The sequence below is a fragment of the Dromiciops gliroides genome, chromosome 3 (assembly GCF_019393635.1).
Source record: "Dromiciops gliroides isolate mDroGli1 chromosome 3, mDroGli1.pri, whole genome shotgun sequence".
NCBI classification, from domain to species: Eukaryota; Metazoa; Chordata; class Mammalia; order Microbiotheria; family Microbiotheriidae; genus Dromiciops; species Dromiciops gliroides.
The window spans coordinates 333392852-333411001 of NC_057863.1; the positions used below are offsets into that span (position 1 = coordinate 333392852).

Here is an 18150-nt window from a genome sequence, read left to right on the forward strand (position 1 = left end):
TTGTATAATTATGTAATTCTTAGAATCCTCTGCCCTCCTTTCCTCTACTTTACCACCATGAAAAAGCAGAAGGGGGATACCCGGAACTAACAGCAAATTTTCTTTGTTTCTAGTATTCATCACCAAGTGGCCAGAATACAGGTGATGAGTCACTCCACACTCAGCTAAATTGGTCCTTAGAATATTCAAAGGCAGTCTATAGCTAGGTCCATATTCAAATCTTTTCCAGCATGGATAGTGGTCCACTATAGCTCTTGAAAAATCCAGGGTCATCTCAGTACCATGATGAGGGATGAAAGTAAGACTTGGTAGATATTATAGCACTTTATATTTTTGTTACTCATTTATCCTATGTCATTATATTTATCTGTATATGAAGAATATACTTCCTTCTCACCTTCATCTCTAAGAATCCCTAGTTTCCTTCAAAGCTCGGCTCTAGTACCACTTCCTATAGAAGGCTTTTCTTAATTTTCCCACTAGCCTCCTTCAAAATATTAGTTACATTATATTTTGTATGTGTCCTATATCTCCTTTTCCTTTTAACATACTGTTTTCCCCAATAGAATATAAGCTTCTTAAAGGCAGGAACCATTTTATTTTTTCTTTGTATACCCAGGATCTAGAATAATGACTGGAACATATTAGGAACCTCATAAATTCTTACTGATTGATTGTATTCTACTATCTGGTATTCTTCTTGAGGGCCTTGGCCATATTTTATTGATCTTTATATCTCCCTCAAGGCCTAGTACAATGTATTGCACATAGTAAATTCTTGGAAAAAATGTTTGAATGAATGAGTGAATATAGTCTTTTAAAAATATTATTACCCGGGCAGCTAGATGGTACAATGGATAGAGCACTGGCCCTGGAGTCAGGAGTACCTGAGTTTAAGTCCGGCCTCAGACACTTAACACTCAGTAGCTGTGTGACTCTGGGCAAGTCACTTAACCCCAATTGCCTCACTAAATATATATATATATATATATATATATATTTTTTTTTACCCTCTAATTTCTATAGAATCCTGGTGTCCAATAGATGACCATTTTCATTACAAAACAATGAATGAAAGGAAAAAGATATCTTCAAGCCTGGGTAGAGGGAAGGACAAAAAAAGGGGAAAAATACTAAAAATAGACATGACAACTAAATGAGGATTTTGCTATGGTTGTCACTTTTTATCTTTCTTTTTCAGAAGCATGACAGATGTTCTCTACATGATCTTGATTCTGAAGAATTTAAACAATCTATAATGGAGAAGATAGCATGCAAAGCACCAACATGGAGACCACTGTTCTGTTGTTAATTTCACTGTAGACATGTGCCCTCAAAGCAGAGAGTGAAAGGTTCTCAGGATACCCTTTATGTCCTTGCACCCTTTTTTCTCCCTCCTGGAGAAAAGAGAAACAATGACCCATTACAGATGTTGCTTGATCCTCTTGGCATTCACCTGGAACACTTCTGCCTATGGCCCTGACCAAAGAGCGCAGAAGAAGGGGGATATTATTCTTGGAGGACTCTTTCCAATTCATTTTGGAGTAGCAGCTAAAGATCAGGATCTAAAGTCAAGGCCTGAGTCAGTGGAATGTATCAGGTAAGAGAAAGAAGCCAAGTCCCAGACACTCAGAGTCTCATTTACTCTTACTGGGTTGGGGATGCAGATGGAGAGAAATCCAGGAAGGCTGCATGGTATATGGCAGTGGTTTCTCTTTAGTGGTTCTGAGCTTATAATGGCTGTCTAAGAGGCTCATGCTAAAAATTCTTTAATGGCTCTTTAAGTAGTAAATAATTGCCCGATTATATTATAAATATACTTTTCCTCTGTGACAACAAACACATATATAGGTTTGTTTCTGCAGTGATTTAGAGTTTAGGAGAATAAAAGTAATAAATGTAATTATTGTGAGTACCAAATGAATACATTTAAAACAATATGAATAGTATATTAAACTACCCTGAGGGCTCCCAACACATTTTTGTTGTTTAAATGGGCTCATGAAATAAACAAAAATAAGGAACCATTGATATTTGAGATTACATGAGATGGGGTATTGGAGAAAATCTTTTCCAACCACAGATGCACAGGACCTCATGGCTTTTCTATATTATTTCAAAAATGACTGATGAATATGCATGTGTCATATGATAATTCACTATGCACAATGTAGCATGAAGAATAATAGATATGTGCCCAACCTGTGATAAACTCTTTCAACCTCATATTGGATATATGAGCCACAGTCAAACACACCATACCCTCACCCCAACATCATGTCATTGGTCCTCCTCAAAAACAAAGGACAAACAACAACAGCAACAACAATGTATAGCTTTCACAAAATACTTTTCTACTTGTCTTCTTTTGGGGGGTCCAGGCAATGAGGGTTAAGTGACTTGTCCAAGATCACACAGCTAGTAAGTGTCAAGTCTCTGAGGGCAGATTTAAACTCAGGTCCTCCTGAATCCAGGGCTGGTGCTTTATCCACTGCGCCACCTAGCTGCCCTGCTAGTTAAGTCTTGATATGAGTTTGACAAAGAAAGGTCATTTCTTCTTTTCTAACTCAAATTTATGAGAATATGATATTGGAGCTGGAAAGGTCCTTAGAGATAATTCAGTACAGTAGCTCTGTAGTTTGTTCTATAAATGAGAAGGATGAGGTTCACAGAAGTGAACCCAAAGTCAAACCTAGTGGAAAAACCAGGGCTAGAAGCCACATTTCCTTTCTCTTATGCCCACTGTTTGCCATCTTTCTATCTTTCTAGTCCATTCAGTAACTCTTTTATGTTTTCCCATATATTCTGTACTCGATATATTTATATTTATATTTATATTATTTTATTTTTTAGTGAGGCAATTGGGGTTAAGTGACTTGCCCAGGGTCACACAACTAGTAAGTGTTAAGTGTCTGAGGCTGGATTTGAACTCAGGTCCTCCTGACCCAGGGCCGGTGTTCTATCCACTGTGCCACCTAGCTGCCCCTTGTACTCGATATATTTAAAAACAAACAAGGAAACAAACTTAAGAATTTCTGCCTTTCCTGAGTCATCTTACATTTCTGGAGTGACACTTCATTTTCTCATATACTTGATGTGCTGAAAAGGCATTTTTCCCATTTTTATTTTTTGTTCCTTGTAAATATATTCATGGCTTTGGATATTTGTGTTTCATCCCTGAGCTATTTCTTTACACATTTTTCCTACAAATCAGACCATTCATATTTACATTTCAGCTCCTGTACTTGTTTTTCCCAATTATATTTTACCCCTTTCATTTTATCCATACAGCCCATTTATATATCCTATATATAAATTTAGATATCCACATATAAATACCCTACATACATATCTACCCAAATATGCACACACTATATATAAACTTACATGCCCAGATATAAATACTCTATATAATATACATAAATAAGTTGATAGCCATACCTACCTATAAATTTACATATATATACACACACATACATGCCCTATATTAAAAATTACATACAAATATATAAATACCCTATATGCATATGTACCTATATAGACATGCCCTATGTATAAATTTATGTGCCAATATATAAATACCTTGTATGTGTATGTATGTATACACAATGTATATGTTGCATGTATATGTGTATGTATATACATGTATATACACACATATACATATATAAATGAACCTAAAGTTTTTACCTTAGACTTATTTATATGCCTTGGGAATTTTCAGCTTTCCTGCACAGTTTTTTTTTTTGCCAATGGAACTTTTTTCCTTTCTATTTTTATCTGCTTTATTTTATCCATTTCATTATTTTAGCAGTTTTCCATTAATCTATAAAATCTTAATGTTAGCACAAGAATGTCAGGGGAGAGGTCCCTTCCAATCCTAGAGTTCTGTTGCTATTTTGGGGCTTCTTTCAAGTCCTGATGCCAGCAAGAAATTGCCCATTATGGGAGCTGCTAAGTAAGCATATGTGAAAAAGGCCCAGATATATAAATCAGAACTCTGGATCTATCTCTGCTCCGGTATTATGATAATAGAAAAAATAGACTAGAAATATGGACATCTGAATTTTGTTCATGGATTCATCATGGTCACTAGTGTCATCCTGGGCAATAAATCAATCAATAAACATTTAGTAATCACTTAGCATGTGCTGGGCACACTGATACAAAAAGAGGTAAAAGCCAGTCCTTGCTGTAAAGGAGCGCACAGTCTAATGTGGGAAGCAACAAACAAATATATACAAACAAGCTATATACAAGATAAATAGGAAATAATTAACAGCATGGAGGCAGTAGAATTAAGAGGGGTTGGAAAAGGTTTCCTATGGAAAGTGGGATTTTAGCTGGGTCTTGAAAGGACCAGGGAAGCCAGTAAGCATGGTTGAGAAGGAAGAACTTGGAGGACATCCAAGGAAAATGATGAGAGAGTGTCTTATTGGTGGACCAAAGAGGAGACCAATGTCACAGAATCAGAGTACATGGTGGGGAGTAAGGCATAAGAGGACTGTAAAGGTAGGAGGGGGCTGGTTTATAAAGAGCTTTGAAAGCCATGAATTGGATTTTATATGTGATTCTGGAGGCAACAGGGAGTCACGGGAGTTTATCAAGTAGGAGAATGACATGGCCAGACCTGCACTTTAGTGGCTCAATGGAGGATGGATTTGAGGAAGGAGAGATTTGAGGCAGGCATAACCACCAGCAGATTATTGCAGTAGTCAAGGTGTGAGAATGAGGAAGAGGAGAAAAGAGACAGTTCATAATGAATGGCCTCTTCTGGGGCAGCTAGGTGGTGCAGTGGATAAAGCACTGGCCTTGGATTCAGGAGGACCTAAGTTCAAATCCAGCCTCAGACACTTGACACTTAACTAGCTGTGTGACCCTGGGCAAGTCACTTAACCCTCACTGCCCTGCAAAAACAAAACAAAACAAACCATAATGAATGGCCTCAATATGAGGCAAGGTTCTTATCTGAGAGAGTAGGGGAAGAAGGAGGCTTGGGGAGAGATGAAAAGGTTTGGAGGGTGGAATGCTGAGTTGATAAGGTAAGTAGAGAAGGATTGCTTAGCAGCCATAAGGGTCCAGGTAAGGTTGTGTAACATAAATTTGTAATGGACCCAGTCAGAAGAGTTGCATGATTTTCTCTAACCTTCATTCAGCAATATGTGTGTAGGAGCCAAGGAGATGAATGGTGGGAGTGATCCAAGGCAGAGTCTTTTTTTTTCAAGGCAGAGTCTTGACAAGGCATAGTGTAGAGTCAAATTTGTTCACAAAGGTATCAGAATGGGGAAAAGGGGAAAGAATATAGGTATAGGGAAGATGGCCTGGGAAAGAATTGAGGATTCAAGGATTAGAAGTCATGGTACAGATAAAGAATAGGGAAGGCAGAGGGAGAGGTGAAAAACCAATAGATTATAGGTAGATAAGGGGATTTAGGAATTCTTGAACATGAGCATGGGACCCTTGTGAATGAGGGCAAGATTAAGTATATGACCATCTTTGTGTGTGACTGATGTAGGGTGGGAAAGTAGGCCATGGAAAATGAGTTGGTTGAGGAACTTAGTTGTTACAGTGTTTGAGAGAGTCAGTATGTATACTGAAGTCCTACTTAACTTCTCTGGAACCCAGTTTCTTCATATGTAAAGTGAGAGAGATGAGCTAGATGTCATGTATGTGCTAGAAGCCTCATCAGTAAAAAGATGGGGATTGAACGAAATGTCTTCACAGGAACCTCAGTTTGATGCCTCTCTTTAGCATGGCAGTAACCCTGAGTTTTTGTAGACCATGCCAGAAGAGTTTGAGTTTTGGCAAGTTCTCATACCTAGAAAGCATGAAAACCCAGCCCCAGACAATGAGCCTTCTACCTAAGTGTGGTAGAATACAAAAAGCACTGGCTTTGGAGTCAGCTGGTGAAGTGGATAGAGTAGTAGCACCTAAGAGTCAGGAAGACTCTTCCTGAGTTCAAATGTAACCCTAGGCAAATTACTTAACCCTGTTTGCCTCAATTTCCTTATCTGTAAAATGAGGTGGAGAAGGAAATGGCAAACCACTCCTGTATCTCTGCCAAGAAAATCCCAAATGAGGTCATGAAGAGTTGGATATGACTAAACAGCAATAACAAAGGTCAATTTAAATACCATAAATAAACAAACAAATAAATAGATAAATACATAAATAAATTAATAAGTAAACAAATAAGTGAATAAATGAATAAATAAATGAACAAATAAATAGATAGATAAAGAAAAGAAAGAAAAGAAAAAAGAAAAGAAAAATTAAATACCAAATTGGAAGAAAGGATGAAAATTCAGTAGGAAGACATTGAATATGCAAAAATAAAAGTAAAAGCATATTAGATAGAAATAAGATAAATACATCATAGTGGTAGAGTGCTGGACCTGGAGTCAGAAAGATTGGGTCCAAATCTCACCTCTTAAATTAACCAGCTGGGCAGTCATGAGTATGTCCCCTTATGATTATAAGCCTTAGTTTCCTCGTCTGGAAAAGAAAATTAGTACCCTGTAGTACCTACTTCATATGATTGTTGTGAGCCTCAAATGAGATATGTAAAGCACTTTAGAAACCATAAAACACTGCATAAATGTCAGCTATTATAAAACACTGTATGTGAATATAGCAGTTCCCTCCTGACTATTGGAAGTTTCTACTTTTGGTGGTGGTGGAGGGGGGTGGGGAATGGGAAATGCTCAAAAATAAAGAATTTCCTCCATCACCATGTCCTAGAGGAGTTTAACCATTGCAGAATAGTCCAGATAAAACCACCTCAGCCAACAAATACTTAATTGCCTTTGCCTACTGAGAGTTATGGTGTCAGGAACCATGATTTGAAACCCATTTGCAAAGCATTACAGAGGAGCATATCATGAGAAGTTCTGTCTCAGAAAATAGCAAAAAATTGGGGAAGAAATAAACAAGTCTAACAATACTTACTTTGACACTCAGCTAATCCATATCAAATACTTGAGAATATTTGTAGGTGAAACTGGACCAAAAAAAATAAAGATAACACACAAAGATGTGAAATCTGTGGAACAAAATTTCTTCTGGAATCTGCTGAGATTTTTATATATACTCACTTCATCATTGCCCACAGTGCAACTACCACATATGGATTCTAACCCCTTAGTGTAAATCACCTGATATGAGAGGAAATTAGGAAGGGACACTGGGTCTGGCCAAATACAGAAGAAACCTTTGCAGGAAATAACACAATTTTAAAGGCACTTGGGGAGAGGTTTTTCAAGCTATCTCTAAGAGAAAAATATTATCAGTGGTGCTTTTAGCCCTTAAAGGGATGAAAGGTAGCAATTACTCATAAGCCTGCTTTTCCATCTCTCTAAAATAACTATAAGAATCCCATGTGTTCGTAACAGTAGTATCATAGATGAAAATATGAGAAGAAAATACTCAAGTTTTTACAGGCAACTTTCTTCAGCAGGCCCACATCTTCAGTCGCACAACTAAGTATTGAGAACATTCTTGTGTCTCTTATTTATTGAAAAGGGAATATGTCCTGCATATCTTTCTATAATAATCATTTTCAATTAACAAGTATTTCTTTTCTTCTCATCCTACCCCCCAAACTGAAATGTTTTGTAATAAATATGTATAGTCAAGCAAAACAAATTTCCATATTGTCCAAAATATGTCTTATTCTACATATGTAGTCTATCACTTCTCTGTCAGGAGATGGGTAGCATTTTTTATCATCAGTTCTCTGGAATCATTGCATTGTTCGGTGTTCTTAAGTCTTTCAAAATCATTTGTGCTTATAATGTTATTATATAAATTGTTCTTGTGCTTCTGATCACTTTATTCTGCATCAGTTCATATAAGTTTTCCCAGGTTTCTCTGAAACTGTTCCTTTAATAATTTCTTAACTCATAATAGTTTCTATTACTTTGACATCATAATTTATTCAGTCCTTCCCCAGTTGATATACACCCCCCTTGTTTCCAGTTCTTTGCTCCAATAAAAAGTTACAATAAATATTTTGACACATATGATTCCTTTTCCTCTTTCTTTGATCTCTTTGTGGGGCAAATGTATTGATATCACTATGACTGTCCTAATTTTCAAAAAAAAGGGAAGAGTAACAAAGTAGAAGCTAGAAAACTGATTCCAATTCTTTCCTCAAGTCTGCGGTGTATATTAAAAGGACAATTCGTGAGCATTTAAAAAAGGAATTGGTGATTACTAATGGCTTCTATGTTTCACTAAGAATGGGTCATTCCAGAAAAACTCATTGCTTTTTTGATAGCATAATTATCAGGTAGTCCAGAATATTGCAGATGTTCTATAATATAGGCAACGATTTCAGCAAAGTATCTAACAGAGTCTCTCATACTGCCCTTATAGATAAAATGGAGAGGCCAGACAATAGTATGATAAATAATTACCTCATATTTATATTGCACTTTAAGGTTTACAAAGTACTTTCCTTACAGTAGTTCTGGAGGGTAAGTAGTAGGAAATTTCAGTGATATAGGGAAATCCTGAATGAGGAAGCTCCCTTTTTCATCAGCAACTTTTCTGTAACTTACCATCTTAGAGATGTGCTTAGAGAAGTAATATAAGCAGCATTTATATAAGTATTAATATACATTCATTATTAACAAGTTAATTATTAGTATAAATTAGTTATAAATTAGTATTAGTAGTAATATAAGTAGTATAAGCATTATTGTGACCATTTTATAGATAAGGAAACAACGCCACTGATGTTGTAACTTACATAGCTAATAAAGATTTGCAGCAAAATTCAAACCCAGTTCTTCTGACTCCAAGTCCATTGCTATTCTAATGCCACACTGAACCCATATAATGGTCATTAGTGGATCAGTGTTGTCTTGAAGCAATGGTTCTCAGAGTGTGGTTAGGGGGACTCTTGGGAGTCCTATGACCCTTTCAGGGGGTCAGTCTCTGAGGTCAAAATGACTTTTATAATAAGATTAGGACATTTAAATTTTTTAATAATAAACATTTTTATTTATAGTTTGGGGCTCCAATTTTTATCTCTTTTTCCCTCTCTCCCTGCCTCCCTCCCTGAAGTGGCAAACAATCAAATATGGGTTATACATGTATGATTATGTAAAACATTACCATATTTGTCATTTTGTATAAGAAAACTTGATTAAAAGAAAAAATGAAAGAAAATGAAAAATAGTATGCTTCATTCTGTATTCCATCAAAATCAGTTCTTTCATGGGATACACACACACACACACACACACACACACACACATATTGTTCAAGTGTGGGAATGCTCATCTCCCATCATTTCTCTGTTCTTTTATGGAAACCCCAAATCACAATTAATTCCTTACACTTTGGAGGTGGATAGTGTGTTTCATCAATAGTCCTTTAGGACTGGATTACGACATTTTAATGTCCAGTGTAGTAAAAATCAACAGATGTAACCAATAGAAATAAAAGCTCTTTGGGATCATCATTTTTAAAATAAAATAAAGCAGTCTTGAAACCAAAAGTTTGAGAAACATTGCCTCAGAGGAATGTCTCTAGTAGCATGCCCCAAAGATCAGGCTTGTCATGTTAAATATTTTGGTCACATGACATAGATGTCATGCTTGTAAAATTTGGAGATGACAGAAATTTTCCCACCTCTTTAGAAGGCAGGAAGTTCTCCCTTATCCTGGATTGGCACTTGTCAGCCATACTGAAGAATTAGAAAATCTCTCTAACATCCTTTTGAGTATAGACATTCCATGTTTCTCACAGAGACTAAAGATCAAGGATATTTCCCCCAAAGGGAAATTTACCCATTTTAAGGAACATGATGAAATATCAAAATTGCCTCATGAAATTTGGATTTCATTTAAATAGAGACTATATACAGAGATGTAGTTAAGTGTTGTTTATCAGAATATTTTTATTTTCTTTTGGTTTTACTTCAAAAAAAACCTTCAATTATTCAATGTGCTTTTAAGTACTAATTTTCACCAGTACCAGTACTTGCATTCTGCCAGGGATATTCAACTTCACTACCAGAATTCTTAGCAAGACTCTTGCCTCCATATCCTTTATTAATTTTTTAAATACAGTGACTTTTTTACACTTAAGGATCATGCCCCCTTGTAGATTACATCCATTAAGTTTTATAAAGGCACAGATTTCCTCTTGGAAACAAGCTTATATTTATGAAATACACAGTAATCTATATATATTGATTACCTTAGGAACATTTTAACTCAAGCCAAATATGACAATTTACAAAATAACTTCGTTGTATGGGTAATTTTATTGGTTATAATAACTGGCATTTTTATTGTGTTTTAAATTTTACAAAGTGCATTATGCCTTCACAGTAGCTCTCAGCAGCTATGTAAGTTATTATTATGCCTATTTTATAGATGAGAAGACTAGGCCCTAGAGAGATCGTAGCTTGCTTATTAGTAAGTGTCAGAAGTGGAATTTGAACCTAGATTATTTGAATTTAGATTATCTATCCACTGCTTCAAGCTGTTTTGTTATTGGGTATACTAGTCATCTATTTGTATAACCATGTACATAAAAAAACCTTGCAATTATTCCTTACCTAGAAATTGTACCTTTCTCAGGGTCCTTCAGGAGCATTTGGGTACCTGACATAGGAGTCTAAAAGTCCTAAGGCTCCAACCAATGACAATCTCTAAATAGGACCCAGGAACAAGCATCCCCTGGTCCTGTTCACAAACCCAAGATCCAAAGGCCATAATCTCCCAAAAGAGAATGCCTTGTTTGTTCCTCTTCCCCTGTCTAGCTCTGAGATTGTGGCTGCTCAACTGGAATACTCTGGGATTTCTCTCCCATTCCCTACTACCAATGTTGATGATATATGGGGTCACTGTACTTCCAGAGAAGGCTGTCATGAACTCATGTGTTGAACTGTAATTTTTACAGTTCTCTTGTGTAATCCATAATCAGGCCCTGTGTTACACCACAACCAGGAGACAGATTAATTCTAAGAGGGCATTTGAATGCCTGAAAGCCAAAGTATTCTAGGGTACTAGTACTCTACTATAACTGAGCTCAGTGCCCTATCACAGGGGGAGATTATCTGCCAGTGGGCATCTTTATAAAACCTATGATTTATGCATTCAAAGTAGAGTCCCATGATATAATACACAGAAATTATGTAGCCATTAACAATGCCCAAGAAACCCTGGGGGCAGAATCTCATTAGAATTAATCATTAGTCTCTCTGTGTCCTAAGGTCACATGGTCATGTTGGGACATGTTCAGCTCACATGCCTCTTCCTAGAGTTGTTCCCAAATGTGATTCTTTCTCTGTAGAACACTTTATAATGCACCAAAGTCATTAGCTTGACCTGAATTCCAGGTTTAACCCCTCCTTACGTGCTCTATTTTGCAATCTATCTTTCTCTCTTTCTGTCTCTATCTCTATTTTTCTGTCTGTTTTTCTCTCTCTGTCTCTCTGTCTCTGTCTCTCTCCCTCTCCCTCTGTCTCTGTCCCTCTCTCTGTCTCTCTATCTCTCTCTCATGCATACACACACACACACACACACACACACACACACACACACACACACACACAACACCCCTGATGTGAAAAGCAGAATCATGGGATTTCTTTGGACAACAACCATTCATCAACATTTTCTATTACTAATAACAACAGTACATATTGAGCCCCCACTGTGGTGTCTGGAAAATAAAAAAGAACAATTATGGGGAGAGAACTCACCTGCTGACATACCCAGGAAATAAGTACAGAAACCAAACATCTTGGATTTAGGGGATAATCTTCATTTCAAGAAAGGGGATTCTATTTGTAATAAGGCTTATAAAAGGAATATCTTTTGAAGGATCATGTATCACAATTTTTCAATCAAAAGCAAGGCACATATAATTACATATTATATGTATATACAATATTATATGTAAATATACATACATAAACATACAAAATATACAAGTATATATACATACATTGTGTATGTGCATATCTCATATATGCACATGTAAATTACACATGTAGATTGTACTTATACTGTTTACATGCAAATATATAATGTTATCTGGATATATATGTCATAGATTAATTTATCAATATTATATATATATCATTCAATTCAATTGGGGGATAATTTTGTCAATCTTGTTACAAAAGTATCTTATTGCTCTAAAAACTTTGTTATTTTTTCTGTTCAAATGAGAATTTTAATATGGTTTCCTTTGAAAAAAGTTTCTGGAATAAGCTGAGATTTTTGTAACTCTCAGTCTTTTCTTTGTCAACAACTGTATTCAAAATTCAGTTCACTTAAGTTTCCAGCTAACTTAATCAAAAGGAAAGTGGGGAGCCTTCTCCACAAATGAAATTATATAGTTAGGTTTCAAGAAACCTTCTCCTGTTAGGAAAATGAAATCATGGGGTTCACATAGAGATTCACTGGAGATGAACGTCTCCCTCAGCTTCTGCCACACATGAAAAAGCAGAAACTGAGAGCAGGGAAGAACCAGGACCTTGTCTCTAATTTATGGTGGTTGAGGGTGCTGGAGTCATTAGAATAAAAGGCTACAGAGGCTTTGATCAAGGGTAGTCATGGAACACTGGAATTGTGTGCAACCCCTCCCCCTCCCCACGCCCCACAAATTTTACTCTAAGCTAAGTGTTTCTCAAAATGTTACAAGAGCTGACAACTATTCTCAGCAATACACTGATCTAAGACAATCCCAAAGGACTAATGATGAACCATACTATCCACTTCCAAAGAAAGAATTGTTTTTGATGGAACACAGACAAGCATGGTGTTTTTCTTTCATTTTTTCTTTTATTCAAGTTTTCTTAGATAAAATGACTAATATGGAAATGTTCTACAAAATTGGACATGTATAACCTATATCTGATTACCACTTCAGGGAGGGAGGAAAGGGGGGGGGGAAGCAGGGATAGAATTTGAAATTCAAAACTTTAAATAAAAATATTTATTATCATTAAAAAGAGTATTCTAGGTATGGTTTGTGGATAAAAGTGTGGATTGTGGCTAAGTATTATTGAGGTAGAATGGAATGGTAGAAAGAACACGGGCAAGAGTCAAGATTGGAGCTTTGTGACCTTGGACACATCACAACACCCCTCTAGGAATTCTTTTCTTCATCTATAAAATAAGAAAGTTGGATTATATGGTCTTTCAGAACTCTTACAGATCTAACATTCTAAGGAAAAGTTACCAAACTTGTGTTTACTGCTTCTTGCCTTGTTCCATATGTGTTACTTTTGAATACTATAATTAATATTAAATAATGATAATAAATAATTACTATTATCTTTTAATAGAGTCTGATAATCATGGTTAAGATTATTATGTTTAACTCTTTTCATAAAGAATTCTGGTTTCTTTGCTTTTAAAGTGACACTAGATGGAAAATACATTAGTCTCATCTTAAAACATGCTTTCTCATGTGGATCATATATTATAAAACCACAGGATATGTGACTCTGGGCAAGTTGTTTGACCTCTCCCAGATTCAGTTTCTTCATCTTTAAAATGGGATAATAAGAGTAACCACCTCACAGGGCTGTTGTGAGGAGCTAAATGGGATGATAGATGTAAAATGCTTTCTAAACCTTTAAGTACTATGTAAATTTTAGCTATTATAATTATAAACACTATACTTTGAGTTTAACCTCTAGTTTTATACTGAAATACTGATAGGAAAATTCCCCACATTGACTTTCTTCTTTTCTTTACATCAGGTATAATTTTCGAGGGTTTCGATGGTTACAAGCTATGATTTTTGCCATCGAGGAGATAAACAGCAGTCCTGCTCTTCTCCCCAACATGACTCTGGGATACAGGATTTTTGACACCTGCAACACAGTTTCCAAAGCCTTAGAAGCCACGCTGAGTTTTGTTGCCCAGAACAAGATTGATTCCTTGAACCTGGATGAATTCTGCAATTGCTCTGAGCACATCCCCTCCACCATTGCGGTGGTTGGAGCAACTGGCTCTGGCATATCCACTGCCGTGGCAAACCTTCTGGGACTGTTCTACATACCTCAGGTACTGGGCCTTCTTCTGTAGCTCTGTTGGGAGATGGTTCACTGCAAAGTTGATGATCAGATATTTGCTAGGGACATACTATCTACATGTCTGTATTTGGGCCATCTGAGGACTTGGCTCAGTTGTTAAGCCATGACTGACTCTTTCTTCATGAACCTATTTAGTGTTTTCTCAGCAGAGATGCTGGAGTGGTTTACCATTTCCTTCTTCAGCTCATTTTACAGTTGAGAAAACCGAGGCAAACAGGGTTAAGGGACTTGACCTGGATCACATAGCTAGTGTCTGAGGCCAGATCTGAATGCAGGGAGAGGAGTCTTCCTGACTCTAGGCCCAGACTTCTACCCACTGCACCACCTAGCTACTCAGGACTTGGCTAGGGCCCCGTATCATGGTGATTACACTAAGCTACAAACTTATCTTCCAACTCTAACATGCTATTGTCATTAATTACTGTGTAATCTGGGGCAAGTCATTTACTCTATTTAAGCCTCAGTTTCTTTGTCAGTAAAATGAAGGATTTGATTAGATGACCTAGAAGGTTCCTTCCAGCTCTAAATTTATGATTCTATCATGATCCTACTTGGGTAGGGCTTCACCCTTTATTATGTAGCAACTCTAAGAGTCCAGTGCTTCTGGAATTTCCTTGATGTGAATAGTCCTAATGGCAATAAAGATAGAGCAACCATGCATGCCCATCCCATAAGACTTGTGTTTATATATCCCAACAAGTACAGGATGATACATTTATATATGCCTACAAATCCAGATGAAATGATCTCAAATGAACATGCTTTTTAGGCAGCAAACTATGAAGACAGAATCTATCCAGATGCAATGTGGCATTGCAATCGCATGGAATTTACAATGTAATCTAACAATAACTAGCATCCACATGCTGCTGAATGATGTCTAGTCATAAATGGGTAGCAGTTCATATAAATGACTAAAAAGAGCATTGCATCTAAATGGTCAGGCTAAAGATTGGCAGAAGGGCATGTGGAGAAGGTAGCTGGGGAGAATGAGAAGGTGCGTTTAGACCCCTGTGGGGACTCTCAGATCCATAATCCAGAGACACACCTTCATTGGCTAGTAAGTGGTACCAATATCCCACGTGTTCCAGGAGCCCTTGGTTAATAAGTGCACCCAATCTCAAGTGTTTTTGAAGAATCAAGGATCAGACAGGGCAGGCTAGACATCAGATTCCACTAAGGAAGTTGGGGGAGGGGAGAAGGAATGTTCAAATAATGACCAATTCCTCTCCCCAGCAAGAAAAGTGGTTGAGGAAGGGTACTGAAGGAACAGAGGAATGTGACTTTTTTCTCTACCTTCTTTTGCCACCAGTTTGATCCCATTGACTTAAGAAAAGATACTATTTCTTATTCAAAAATTCACCTCTGTAATGACCAAAATTTCACCAGTTACAGAAATATTTGTGTACTGAAAGGTTAAACAACTTGCCTAGAATCACATTACTAGTATGTATTAAAGGTGGGACTTGAACTCAGGTCTTCCTGACTCTGGGGCTGAGGAAAAGGCCCCTAAGAGTATAACTGGGAGGATTTTGAAACTTATGAGGAAAGAATCAGGAAGATCTGAGTTCAAATTCACCTTTGTATATTTACTAGCTAGGTGGCCTTTGACAAGTCACTTAACCTCCCTTTGCCTTTGTTTTCTTATCTTTAAAATGAGGGAGTTTGACTCAATGGCCTCTAAGGTCCCTTCTAGCTCCAACTCTCTGATCTTATGAAGCCATATGCTATCACACTTAATTTTTTTTATCCATTTTCTCACCTGCCCGGGTACATAAGGTTTGGAGAATTCTTTGTCATCTTTACTGAATGAAAATTTTCTACTTTTATGTTAGGAGTTTAAGTGGACCAGAGAAAACAGCCCTGAGTGTTCACATTGCAATGAAATAGGTTTTCATCCTACCCCTGAGTTTAATTTTAAATCAAGGCCATCACCCTATCTACTAGATTGGTTGATATCACAGTGAATTTTCAGTTCATTTATCTAGTGTCCTTTTTTGATTATCATTTGTTTGTTTGCCCCAGGTCAGCTATGCATCATCCAGTAGGCTCCTGAGCAACAAAAACCAGTACAAGTCTTTCCTCCGGACCATCCCCAATGACGAGCACCAGGCCACTGCAATGGCAGACATCATTGAGTATTTCCGCTGGAATTGGGTGGGCACCATCGCCGCAGATGATGACTATGGCCGGCCAGGGATTGAGAAGTTCCGAGAAGAGGCAGAAGAGAGAGACATCTGCATTAACTTCAGTGAGCTCATCTCCCAGTACTCTGATGAGGATGAGATACAGCATGTAGTGGAGGTCATCCAGAATTCCACAGCCAAAGTGATTGTTGTCTTCTCCAGTGGCCCTGACCTAGAACCTCTCATCAAGGAGATTGTCCGTCGTAACATCACAGGCAGGATATGGTTGGCCAGTGAGGCCTGGGCCAGCTCCTCACTCATAGCCATGCCTGAGTTCTTCCACGTTATCGGAGGCACAATTGGGTTTGCATTAAAGGCAGGACAGATTCCAGGGTTCAGGGAGTTCCTTCAGAAGGTACACCCCAAGAAGTCAGTTCACAATGGTTTTGCCAAGGAGTTTTGGGAAGAGACATTTAACTGTCACCTCCAGGAAGGTTCTAAAGGGTCTCTATCTTTAGACCCCTTTCTGAAGAGTCGGGAAGAAGGGGGCAGGGGTGGGCCTAACAACACAACCACCACTTTCCGTCCTCTGTGTACTGGGGATGAGAATATCACCAGTGTTGAGACACCATATATGGACTACACCCATTTACGGATATCTTACAATGTATACCTGGCTGTCTACTCCATTGCCCATGCCCTACAGGACATATACACCTGTTCACCTGGGAAGGGACTCTTTACCAATGGTTCCTGTGCAGATATAAAAAAGGTCGAGGCTTGGCAGGTAAGAAATCGGCATAAAACTCAGCTCTGTGTGTGTAAGTCAGAATTTGCCCCCCCCCCCGAGGGCTAAGGTCATGTGAACATCTCACAGAGGTGATTCCCATGTGAGACCACTGACTGAACCCCATATTTTCAAATTGTTTCTTCCTTAAGGTATAAGACATCTCAACAACCAATTTCTGTAAATCAATCAGCTACTGTCCAGTGAAGTATATTTGCTAAAACCACCATATTTCATTGTGGCAGTTTTTGACATATAGACATGGCCAGAGTCTAGTTTCTAAAAGGTTTTTTAGTGTCCTGGAATTGTGTTAGTGCCTACAGAGATGTTTTTGTAATGCTTTAAACCAAGAGTTCTTAACCTTTTTTTGTGTTACGGACCCTTTTGTCAGTCTGGTAAAGCATATAGACCCCTTCTAAGCATAATGTTTTAAAATGCATAAAATAAAATACAAGGATTAGAAGGAAACCAATTCTATTGAAATACCATTATCAACATCTCTTTAAAAATAAGCTCACGGATCCCATGGTAATTATCCCTGCCATAAATAGAATAAAAATATTAGGTTGACTTTATTAGGATTGTATGAGATTGACTTTGAATCAATGAGTATTTATTACATTGTCTCAATTATAATAGGATCTTAAAAATATTTGATGAATGAACATTTACTATATTCCTAGCACTGTGCTACATATTATAGGTTTTAGTATAAGATCTCAAATTCATAAGATTATGTACTTGGCCTCAGAGAGTTTACTTTCTTGTTTCTTTTGCTAAGGCTAATTTTCTCTAAGTAAATGTTTGCTTTACTGAATCCCAGGCACAATTTTATTAAGATACACTGTTGAGGTAGAGAGATATATACTAAACTATGGAAGGATGGAGAACTTTGAGCCTTTGGTCCAGATACTTCCTGCCTTCAGATTAATTTCAAAGAACGAAAATCAGATTTTCTAAAAATGTCTACTGGTTGCTATTACTCCCTAGCAGCAGGTGTCTGATATAGTAAAAAGTGTACTAGTTCTGCTTTCAAAGGTCCTGGGGTCAAATGAAGGAGCAGACATTCTACAAAGTACCAAAGATAAACTTCTGACATGTAGTTCCAATGTTTAGGGGTGAGGGGTGTGGAAAATGGGGAGAAAAGAAGGAAACCTGTCATCTAT

At 37.3% G+C, this 18150-nt stretch overlaps 1 protein-coding gene across 2 annotated transcripts in view; it reads left to right on the forward strand.

Annotated features, from left to right (window-relative positions):
- Nucleotides 1-1415: 1415 nt before the first annotated feature.
- The window catches only part of CASR (calcium sensing receptor), an 83754-nt gene continuing 67019 nt past the window's right edge, over nt 1416-18150 (forward strand). For both annotated transcript variants that reach the window (XM_043997379.1, XM_043997380.1), the window contains exons 1-3: nt 1416-1600; nt 13736-14042; nt 16097-16984. In XM_043997379.1, the coding sequence (XP_043853314.1) occupies nt 1416-1600; nt 13736-14042; nt 16097-16984 (1380 nt within the window). The remainder of the gene's footprint in view (nt 1601-13735; nt 14043-16096; nt 16985-18150) is intronic.